The 11,594-nt window shown below is 41.6% G+C and overlaps 3 protein-coding genes across 9 annotated transcripts in view; all 3 read right to left on the bottom strand.

Moving 5' to 3' along the window:
* LOC137491238 (uncharacterized) overlaps nt 1–11,594 on the bottom strand; it is a 1,025,816-nt gene that overhangs the window by 909,675 nt on the left and 104,547 nt on the right. The window lies entirely within an intron of this gene.
* The window catches only part of LOC101886704 (uncharacterized), an 847,011-nt gene that overhangs the window by 730,870 nt on the left and 104,547 nt on the right, over nt 1–11,594 (bottom strand). The window lies entirely within an intron of this gene.
* Nucleotides 1–11,594, bottom strand: part of LOC137491318 (protein NLRC3-like) — a 28,213-nt gene that overhangs the window by 14,260 nt on the left and 2,359 nt on the right. For 5 of the 7 annotated variants that reach the window (XM_073947466.1, XM_073947467.1, XM_073947463.1 and 2 more), the window contains 4 exons: nt 11,410–11,523; nt 8,669–10,651; nt 5,506–5,679; nt 4,569–4,742 (listed from right to left, as the gene is read on the bottom strand). In XM_073947466.1, the coding sequence (XP_073803567.1) occupies nt 5,652–5,679; nt 8,669–10,651; nt 11,410–11,523 (2,125 nt within the window). In that variant the 3' untranslated portion in view covers nt 4,569–4,742; nt 5,506–5,651. Of the gene's footprint in view, nt 1–4,568; nt 4,743–5,505; nt 5,680–6,513; nt 7,769–8,264; nt 10,652–11,409; nt 11,524–11,594 lie in introns of those variants that run through there. The other 2 variants (XM_073947462.1, XM_073947468.1) reach the window with 2 other exon arrangements.

The following is an 11,594-nucleotide window of genomic DNA, read 5'->3' as shown; positions in this document are numbered from 1 at the left end:
AGGAAACTTCATGGACATCACCCTGGCAAAAGACCTCAATATTCCCATTGACTCTCTTCCAGAACCACTGTCAGTCACAGCACTGTCACAGCACTGGATGGCAGACCATTAGCTCCAGGAGAGGTTACTCACCTTACTTCTCACTTGTCTCTTTCCATCTACCAACATGAAGAGAAGCTCTGTTTCCACCTCATACAGTCACCTGAGTTTCCAGTTATCCTCGGACATCCCTGGCTTTTGCAGCATAACCCCCACATTGACTGGGTAAGTGGAACCCTTCTGGACTGGAGTCCTACCTGTCAAAACACCTGTTTGAATCTGAAACCTCTGAACCCCATTTTCGAGTCTCGAGAACCCGTGGATCTGTCCCAAGTTCCAGCCCAGTACCACCACCTCAAAGCTGTCTTTAGCAAGAAGAGAGCTACCTCCTTACCGCCCCACCGTCCATATGATTGCGCCATCGAGCTACTTCCAGACTCCTGCCCCCCAAGAGGCAGTATTTTTTCCTTGTCCCTTCCTGAGCGTACTGCCATGGAAAGTTATATCGAGGAATCCCTCGCAGCAGGAATCATCCGACAATCCACCTCTCCTGCAGGCGCAGGGTTTTTCTTTGTTGGAAAAAAGGATGGTGGTCTGCGCCCATGCATAGATTACAGGGGGCTTAATAAAATCACCATCCGCAACCGCTATCCCTTGCCACTCATGTCCACTGCTTTTGAGATCCTACAAGAGGCTTCTATTTTCACTAAACTTGATCTGCGCAATGCTTACCACCTTGTGCGCATCAAACAGGGAGATGAGTGGAAGACCGCTTTCAACACGCCCACAGGGCACTATGAATATCTAGTGATGCCCTTTGGTCTTACCAATGCTCCTGCAGTGTTTCAAGCCCTCATCAATGATGTTCTTCGAGACATGCTGAATAAGTTTGTATTTGTCTACCTAGATGACATCCTTATTTTCTCAAGCTCCCTCCAAGAACATATATTTCACGTCCGCAAGGTCCTCCAACGTCTTCTTAACAACCACCTATATGTTAAACCCGAGAAATGCCAGTTCCATGTAACCCAAGTCAAATTCCTTGGATTTATCATCAAGCCCGGACAAATCCAGATGGATCCGCAAAAGATCCAAGCTATGGTGGACTGGCCTTCCCCCTCATCGGTCAAAGAGGTGCAACGATTCCTTGGTTTTGCCAATTTTTATAGGAAATTCATTCTGAATTTCAGTACTGTGGCAGCCCCATTATCCGCCCTCACCAAGGAGAATGGTGCTGGGTTTCATTGGGGACCCGAAGCTGAAGAGGCTTTTATCAAGCTAAAAAAGCGCTTCACATCAGCCCCTATCCTCCTCATTCCGAACCCTGACAAACCTTTCATGGTGGAGGTTGATGCTTCCGATGTGGGCATTGGAGCAGTGTTGTCTCAGAGAGGTGAGGATAACAAACTTCACCCATGCGCATTCCTCTCTCATCGTTTAACTCCCACTGAGAGAAACTACCACGTGGGTGATAGGGAGTTACTGGCAGTGAAGCTAGCTCTCGAGGAATGGAGACACTGGCTTGAGGGAGCCAAACACCCCTTTCAAGTTCTCACTGACCATAAAAATCTTGAATATGTTCAGCAGGCGAAGCGACTCAACCCCCGACAAGCCAGGTGGTCCTTATTTTTCAACCGTTTTCATTTTACTCTCACCTACCGCCCTGGTTCAAAAAACCTAAAACCAGACGCCTTGTCCCGAGCATATGCAAAATCCATTATTGAAGACTGCAAGAAATCTATTGTCCCCAGCTCTAAGATCATTGCCCCCATTAGGTGGGATCTGGAGGGTCTTGTAAGGAAAGCCCAAACTAAAGATCCCGACCCAGGTGGAGGTCCTACTGACAGTCTGTATGTCCCCAAAGTTGTTCGCTCCAAAGTCCTCCAATGGGGACATTCATCACAACTTACTTGCCACCCAGGGTCTGTCCGCACTCTCGAGTTTCTGCAGAGACGGTTCTGGTGGCCAACCATTAAAAGAGATGTCACCATGTACGTCAAAGCATGCCCCACCTGCAACCAGAACAAAAGTTCCCATTGTGCACCTCAGGGACTTCTGCATCCACTTTCCATACCCCACAGGCCCTGGTCACATATATCCATGGACTTTATCACAGGACTTCCTTCATCCCAGGGAAACACCACTATATTAGTCATCGTGGACAGATTTTCCAAAGCTGCAAGATTCATTCCCCTGTCCAAACTCCCCACTGCTAAAGAGACAGCTGAATTAGTCATCAACCATGTGTTTCGAGTCTTTGGTATTCCCCTGGATGTTGTCTCTGATCGAGGACCTCAATTCTCCTCCAGATTCTGGCAAGCCTTTTGTCAATCCATAGGGGCCACTGCAAGTCTATCTTCAGGTTTCCACCCTGAGTCGAATGGTCAAACTGAGAGACTTAATCAGGACCTTGAGACCACACTGAGATGTATGGCTGCTAATAACCCTACTGCATGGTCTCGCTTCATCATATGGGCCGAATATGCGCATAACACCCTCCGTTCTTCGGCAACTGGTATGTCCCCTTTCGAGTGCCAATTTGGTTTTCCCCCGCCACTATTTCCTGAACAGGAAGTTGAAGTTGCAGTTCCCTCAGCTCTCCAGTTCGTTAGACGCTGTCGTCAAACCTGGAGAAAGGCCCGTCTTAAGCTCCTCAAGGTTTCTCAACAATACAAACATCAGGCTAACCGCAGACGCAGGCCAGCTCCAACTCTTCGTCCTGGCCAAAGAGTTTGGCTGTCAACCAGGAATATTCCCCTTCGAGTGGATTCAAGAAAACTTTCCCAAAAGTTCATCGGCCCTTTTAAAATTGCCAGGAAAGTAAACCCAGTCACTTATAAACTATACTTACCCAAATCCTTAAAAATAAACCCTACCTTTCATGTTTCATTACTTAAACCAGTTCTTTCTTCTCCTTTCTCTGTGACAGAAAAACCTCCCCCTCCTCGTTCTTTTGGAGGCCAACCAGTCTACACAGTCCGCCGGATTCTGGATGTACGCCAAGTTCGTAGAACCCGGCAGTATCTTGTAGACTGGGAAGGTTACGGCCCTGAGGAGCGTTCCTGGGTTCCTGCCAAGGACATTTTGGACCCTAAGTTAATTCAAGACTTTCACAAGTCCCACAAGTCAAGTCCCTAGGCAAGAACGTCAGGAGCCGTTCCTAGAGGGGGGGGCCCTGTCAGGGTTTTGCCCTTTGTCATTTTAGCTTTTCCTGTAATGCTTTTTTTTGTCCACTAGATGTCGTCATTTAGTAGTTTTCTATTTGGTATCCGTAATCATTGTCATTGATTTTCACATGTGCCTTGTTTAGTTTCTTGTATTTAAGTAGCCTCAGTTTCATCTGTACTTTGCTCAGTTATTGTGGATTCAAGCCTGTCAACCACTGTGAGTTACTTTTTGTAAAGCCTCTTAATTATAACTCTAAGCTCTTTAATGACTTATATCTTTTGTGTTTGTTGAGTTCAACTGTTCAGGTGTTTTTTGCCTACTTTTTGAGTTTTGTATTTTTGGATATTGGAGGACTCTGTTTTTTGCCTCTCTTTACTTTTATCACTTATTGAAGATTTTTTTGTCAATAATAAATTTCCACTGAGAAGCAAGTTGCCTTTCTTCGTCTGGGTTCTTCATCTCCCAGTAGCTCAGTAGGGAAGTCATTCACCTCTCATGCCAGAGACCCGGGTTCTATCCCCGATCCTGACAAAAGTGAACATATAAACGTCATCTGACTAATTTCTAGCAGCTAAATGTGTCTGGAAAAATATTCAAAGGCTTTTATTCTCATAAACCACGCGGACGTGAATGCGTCTGATTGTTCTGATTGGCTAAAGCAGACGTCTCACTTCAGCACGTTCTAGACGTGCACGCCCTCTTTCCAGCAATCTTCCTTCTATGGACCATCTCGTTGCAAAGAAACAAGCTCAGGGCTCCCATTGATTTAGCGGTACTGATGGTATAATATGTTATATTGTTGGAGCAATGTGTTAATAAAGTTATTACTTCCTAATGTTATAATAGCATTGTAATGTTGGAGCAATGTGCTAATAAAGTTCCATATGAGTACACAGTGGATTCACATTGACCGGTCCGCAGTTAGAAAAAGGTTGTGGACCACTGGTTTAGATAATATTAAGAGTGTCGTGAGACTTTTATATGTTTAGAAGAAACTGCAAACTGAACAAACAGCAGAGCATGTCTAAACTTCACCAGGACACAACAGATATAAATATAAAAATATAAATAAATAATTCAGAGGTAATTCATTATAAAGATCATTAAAATAAACTGATTCCTTTAACTTTAAGTCACATTTGGGTATATTGGAAAAAAAGAAGCTCTGAAAGTGCAACATTTCATAATAGACTAAGTAAAGCTTTTAAATATATTTATAGATAAACATACATTATTAAAGCTATGATTAAAATCACAAACCTGTAAATGTTTTGTTTTTTTCTTCTGTCAATCCACTGAATGGGGCTTCACATCAGGTAACCCAATATGAAACTGTATCTGTTGAGTGGAGAATCATTTACCTCAGTGTGTCCAGTTTACAGTGTTGACTCTTCAGTCCATCAGAGAGAAGCTTCACTCCTGAATCCTGCAGGTCATTGATACTCAGGTCCAGCTCTCTCAGCACACAGTTTGAGGATTGTAGAGCTGAAGACAAACTCTCACAGCACTGAACAGTGAGATTACAGCCCTGTAGTCTGTGTAGAGGACAGTAAAAGACACTGTATTATAGTGTGTGAGTGTGATGTAATTATTGAAGTGTCTATAATGAGTGATTTCTCCTCATAGGGAAAAGGAAAAGACTCCTTTGACTATTCAGAGTTGATTTGATGGTCACATGGAGGAAGATCAAACACTTGTATTTTATTATTACATAAACTTTATAAAGAGAAGATCTCTGACCAAAATGAGTCGGCCAGACAGATTTATTTATTGCTATTTCTGTTCTTATATTTCTGATATTTCAAATCCATTCAGATCCTCATATTTGTTAAAGAAAGCAAAACTCTCATATAATATTAACAGACAGAAAATATGACTTTACAAACTGTATTGCAAATAAATCACATCAACATCTTCATATTAGTCAATAATATTCCTGAAATGAATATAAAACTGACTGAATATAACTTTACACACATTAACATCAGTAAATAAAGAGACTCAGTGATGGGCTGAACATCTGCAGAAACACAGCTCATTTAGAGACGCCCCAAAAACACCAAAGAACACCAATCAATGATCATTTCAGCAGAAATGACACTAAAGAGCAATATTATATCTGATATAAACAGGGTTTCTCATATTTGACTTCACATTAAATATGAAATATTCACAATAAATAAACAGAAATAAAATACATCACAGCATATGCTCATTACCTCATCAGACTTTACTGCATTTCACAATGGAAAAGTCATTTGTGGCAGCATTTATTTGATGGAAATGTTTTTATTTTACCTCAGTGTGTCCAGTTTACAGTGTTGACTCTTCAGTCCATCAGAGAGCTTCTTCACTCCTGAATCCTGCAGGTCATTGTTACTCAGGTCCAGCTCTCTCAGCACACAGTTTGAGGATTGTAGAGCTGAAGACAAACTCTCACAGGACTAAACAGTGAGTTCACAGCTCTGTAGTCTGTGTAGAGGACAAAGAGCAACACAATCAGCAGTGAGAAATGAGCAGTGTTGAGTGTCCATGAGTTCAGTCTACAGTGATAAAAGCAACACTGGAAATAAACTATATATATATATATACTGCTCAAACAATAAAGGGAACACTAAAATAACACATCCTAGATCTGAATGAATGAAATATTCTTATTAAATACTTTGCTCTTTACACAGTTGAATGTGCTGACAACAAAATCACACAGACATGATCACTGGAAATCAAATGTATTAACCCATGGAGGACTGGATTAGGAGTCACACTCAAAGCTGTACTGAACTGCAGGAATTGCTGACACACTCCAGACTAGGGATGCACAATATATCGGCGCCTATATCGTTATCGGCCGATAAACGCTATTTTTTAAATTATTGTAATCGATCCGATGTCTTAATTATGCCGATATATTTAAGCCGATAAATTGCGTAATTGTACAGACCTGCGTGTCGCGCTCGCGTGGGCGGAACTTGTTCAGACTTGTCCAGTGCACTATAATGGAGCTCTCCTCACACTGTTTATTCCTTCAAAGTCCGTCCTTTCTTCACGTGGCATTGCTGTGCGTTAATAACTCAGTAAGTAACCCCGTTCCTCATCATTGTAGATATGCTTGATTGAGTGTCATTGTGTATTTTGCTTTAAATCGCCTCAGGAAAAATATTACATGTGTAAATCTTTCCTGCTCTGTCTCTTTGTTGTGTTAGAGATATCAGGGGAGATTCACTTATTACTCCAGGGCCGAATAATGTTAGTTTCGGGGTGAACTCTTTTCGTTGCAGCTGGTGAATTAAAGAGGACACATGTAACTTGGTCCAAAATATTTATTACTTTCCGTGTGGTACAACAAATAAGCCACCAAAGAGGAAACATCACAGAAAATGGTCTCATTGCGAAAAAAACACTCCTCTTTTCTCTCTCCTGTCTCACTCACACCACAAACTGCAGCCCAGTCCCGTTGAAGGACCCGCACATTTTACAACACGTGTAAACATAACGGTTGTTTGTAATCTGATTATTTGTTATTTTCAACGCGTTGCTGGTCATGTGTTGTTGATGTAAGACAGTATTCAGATTGATCGGAATATTCATATTGATTATAACGAGCTCGCGTGAAAGCTGTCACCGCACACACACACACGCACACACACTGTAGCACCGTAGCACGGGGGAGAGGTGAGAGAGGTGAATCCAGTCAAAGGGGCTCTTAACTAGCCGCTCATTCTGTCTTTATATTCTGCTCTGTGTTTGTCATAAAGTCTGCTCAATGCAGGTTTTGTATCAAATCTGACTCTGATGGCGACTCTGCCTCTACAGTTGAGTAAAACTCTCAGCGGTTTATCATAAACTTTTCATCCATCATTTTCCCGCGATTGACAGCAAGAACGAGCACAGAAGCGTTGTCTGATTGACAAGCAGCACCTACATGTGACATGTCAAAACGCCAAATAGGATGAATCTGTGCTGCATTTTCTAAACGTACTCTCTGTATTTAGCTGTTGGCTTGTACGGTGGCTCTGAGCTGTCAAAACACCTCTGATAAAGGCTTTTTCGGACATGCCATATTTGTAGATGTGTACATCACTGTAACATGTTTTATTCATGACCATTTGAGCTGGTTTCAGTCCTTAGCTCTTTCATTTTCATCTTATTTAAATATATTTAACTTGCTTGTTAATTAAATACCATTTTGTTATTTAAACTATTATTTTTTATGCAACAATCAACTTGCATGTTAATTTGCTATGAAGAAAAGGAAATCATTTTTTGCGTGCTGATTTATGTGAAATCGTGAATATAGGTCTATAATCACCTTGCAATTTTGAAGTTATAGCTTTTTTTGCTTTGAGTATAGACTGTTCAGTTCATAAGAGCAGTTCAATCTTTTATGAACTTTGCTGTATAAAAATATAACATCCATTCATTCATTTTCTTGTAGGCTTTCTTGTAGGCTTAGTCCCTTTCCGGGACCCCTCAATCCGGGGTCGCCACAGCGGAATGAACCGCCAACTTATCCAGCAAGATTTTACGCAGCAGATGCCCTTCCAGCTGCAACCCATCTCTGAGAAAAAAAAAAAAAAAAAATATATATATATATATATATATATATATATATATATATATATATATATATATATATATATATATATATATAACAATTTAAAATCTGTATAATTATCTGCCTATATATATCGCTATCGGTCCCCATGTCTGAATAATTATCGGTATCGGCCAAAAAATCCATATCGGTGCATCCCTACTCCGGACACATGAACATTTTCAGAACACGAATATTTATTTCATTTAAATTATACTATTTATTTATTGATTTAATCTACATTAAACTAAACTAAAGCTGTATTTCCCCATTTATATGACTGTACTGAATTATTGAACAGATTATTAATAACTAATCAGAGAGCATTTTACTGAGCTCAGTGTAAAGTTTAGTGTTTAGGCCTACAGTAAATGTAATATTAGAGGCATGTCTGCGGCGAGACGGCAATACTGTGTCTAAAATTACACTATTTCTCTGATCAGAAAACAAACACAATTATCCAAGAGCAACACTGTGTTAGATTTGAGCAAATACACATCAACAAATGTCCTATTCAGCTGGAGGAGCACAGGGATTTACAGGGATTTGAGTTATTTTCCAGGATAAACTGTAAAGCAAATGAAGTAGATTATTAAATAAGTACAAATGTTGTTTGTGTGAGTAAAAAGTCAAAAAAAAGTTTGTTAAATACGTTTAGAAATGCTGAAATAAATGAGCAAATAAGGAAACAGAACACTGCCGCCGCGTCCCCATGCAGTAATATGGTGTATCAGCGATCTCACAGGGGGACGATATGGCCAGCTAAAGATTTTCTGTTAAAGCAGGGCAGTGATTCACTAAACTGATCTGAGTCTTCAGTGCAGACTGATGTGTGTCTTCTGTGATCAATCAATGAATACTCACAGAGCTCTTCTGCAGTTTCTCACAGCTGCTATCAGTCTCCGTCTTCCCTCATATGATGTGTTGAATTTATTAAAGTCTAACTCATCCAGCGGCTCCTCTGACATCTCAATCATGTAGGAGATTGCTGAGCAGTGAGCAGGAGAGAGTTCCTCCTCTGAGTGTTTGTCTGATTTCACAAACTCCTGAATCTCTCTGGCCAGAGTCTGATCTTTCACCTCCAGCAGACAGAGGAACAGATTGATGGATCTTTCAGCTGAGAGACGGTCATCTCCCTTGACCTGGTCTTCATTTCTCTTCATTATTAAGTCAATTTCGTCTACATACAGCCTAGAGGGTTTTTCTGTTTGGACTGTTTGGTTTTTCTTGATCTTGTCTTTAATGTACTGTGTGATTCTCCTGATGTTCTCTGAGCTCTCCTCTGTGTGTGTCAGCAGATCCTGGAAGAGTCTCTGATTGGACTCCAGTGAGACGCCCAGCAGGAACCGCAAGAACAGATCCAGATGACCATTACTACTCCTGACAGCTTTATCTACTGCTGAACTGAGCAGAACATACAGAGACTCCTCAGAGCTGGACTGTAGATGTTGATCATATGAATATCCTCTGTCATAAATCACCCTCAGCTGTTCTCTGTTCTCTGTTAAATGGCAGTAAAACACAAAGAAAGCAGCCAGAAACTCCTGAAAGCTGAGATGGATGAAGCTGTAGACTTTCCTCTGATGAATCACAGATTCCTCCTTGAAGATCTCAGTGCAGATCCCAGAATACACTGAGGCGTCAGTGACGTCTATGCCGATCTCAATCAGGTCCTCCTCATAGAACATCACATTGCCCTTCATCAGCTGTCTGAAAGCCACTTCAGCAAGTTTGAGGATCACTCCTCTGTTGGACTGCAGGAGTTTCTCTGGATCTCTCTCTTCATACTTCTGCTTCCTCATGTTGATCTGAATCAGCAGGAAGTGGATGTACATCTCAGTCAGAGTTTGAGGGATTTCTGCACTCACATCTTCTTCCAGGAGCTTCTGAAGCACAGTGGAGGAGATCCAGCAGAAGACGGGTATGTGGCACATGATCTGGAGGCTTCTTGCTCTTCTGATGTGGGAGATGACTCTGCTGGCTTGATGCTCGTCGCTGATTCTCTTCCTGAAATATTCCTCCTTCTGAGGCTCAGTGAATCCCTGAATCTCTGTCAGACGCTTGATGTATCTGGAGGGGATCTGATGGGCTGCTGCTGGTCTGGAGGTGATCCAGATGAGAGCAGAGGGAAGCAGATCTCCTTTCAGGAGGCTCCGCATCAACACAGCCACTGATGAAGATTCAGTCACAGCACAAACTTTCTGTCTATCTGAAAAGTTGAGTGTGATTCTGCTTTCATCCAGACCATCAAAGATGAACACAACTCTACACTGCTCATAAATCTTGGGCTCCAGATCTTCAAGTTCAGGATGAAAGTCCAGCAGAAGTCTGTGAAGACTGTACTGATGATCTCTGATCAAGTTCAGCTCTCGAAATGGAAGCACAAACATGAAATCTACATCCTGATGGTCTTTTCCCTCGGCCCAGTCCAGAATGAACTTCTGCACAGAGATGGTTTTCCCGATTCCAGCGATGCCTTTAGTGAGAACAGTCTTGATCTGGGCTTTCTCCTTCTCGATCTTCTCATGTCCTGCTCCAGCTGAGGCTTTAAAGATGTCATTGCAGTAGACTGGAGTGTGTTGTGAGGGTTTTGTTCTGGCTCTTTTCTCCATCTGTAAAACCTCATGTTCTTCATTCACTCCTTCACTCTCTCCTTCTATGTTGTAGAGCTGTGTGTAGATCCTGTTCAGGAGGGTTTGAGTCTCTCCATGGTTGATTCCCTCAAATAATCTCTCATACTTGTTCTTCATGCTGGTTTTGTGCTGCTCTTTGACTCTCTGAAGTTCATCATGTTCTGGTTGGAGTGAATCCTGCTGCAGGTGTCCAGTCTGATCATCTCCATCCACACTGCAGGATCAACAACAACACAAAGAACCAATGAGTGCAAGTGTAAAGATCATCTAGTGAAGCCATGTGTGTTCTCTATGACAAGCTGAGACACAATTTACAGACTTAATTAGATCACATCTACGGCTCAAAATGCTGTAAACATTTAATAGTACTTGTCATTTATTAAATCTAACACTTTAATCTTTTGATATCCTTCATTCACAATGATGCTGGATGCTCACTGAAGACATTTAAAATCTTGTAGGATGAAAATGTGAGAGAGCACAAGTGTAACACTGCCGGTCCTACACCACCCAACCCGCTCCGAGCTGGGATCCAACCGGCAACCTTCCGCATGGGAGTCGGTTGCTCTATGAAGGAGGCTAAAGACCATGACCTCTAGTATTTGTCACTAGAGCACCTTTAGAGGTCAGGAGTGATGTTTACCTGCACAGCACTTACTCGCTGGCCTCTGTTACAATAAAGACTGTGTGGTGTGTTTGTCTCAGAGAACTTGTTCATTCATCTTGTCTAAAATCTTTCTCTTGATTATCCACACTTTGCTGACTTTTGTAAAAGCCTGTAAACTCACTCTACTAACTCTAACAGTTTGAGTGTTAATACTTTATTAGTACTTCACTAATGATCAGATGTGAGTGTGTGGACATTTAGTTTTAAAGTCTCCTGTAAATGTAATACTTGTTTTTCTGATCTTCTAGAAACACAGGATCATATAAATGCTTCAGTGTAATCATGTGTGTGTAGAGATGATCTACCTGACAGCAGGTCGTGTGTTTTCATTCTTAAATGTTATTGGTGGATCCATAGACATGTCACTCTTCATAGACACACAGCTGGGCTCTGCTTCTGCTCTCTTCTGATGAACTGAGCTAAAACAGAGAAGATTAAAGTTGAGCGCTGCACACACTGCACAAACCTGATATTAATCATTCTTCATTTA

Source organism: Danio rerio, chromosome 4, assembly GCF_049306965.1.
Source record: "Danio rerio strain Tuebingen ecotype United States chromosome 4, GRCz12tu, whole genome shotgun sequence".
NCBI lineage: Eukaryota > Metazoa > Chordata > Actinopteri > Cypriniformes > Danionidae > Danio > Danio rerio.
This window is presented reverse-complemented; position numbering and strand designations above follow the sequence as displayed.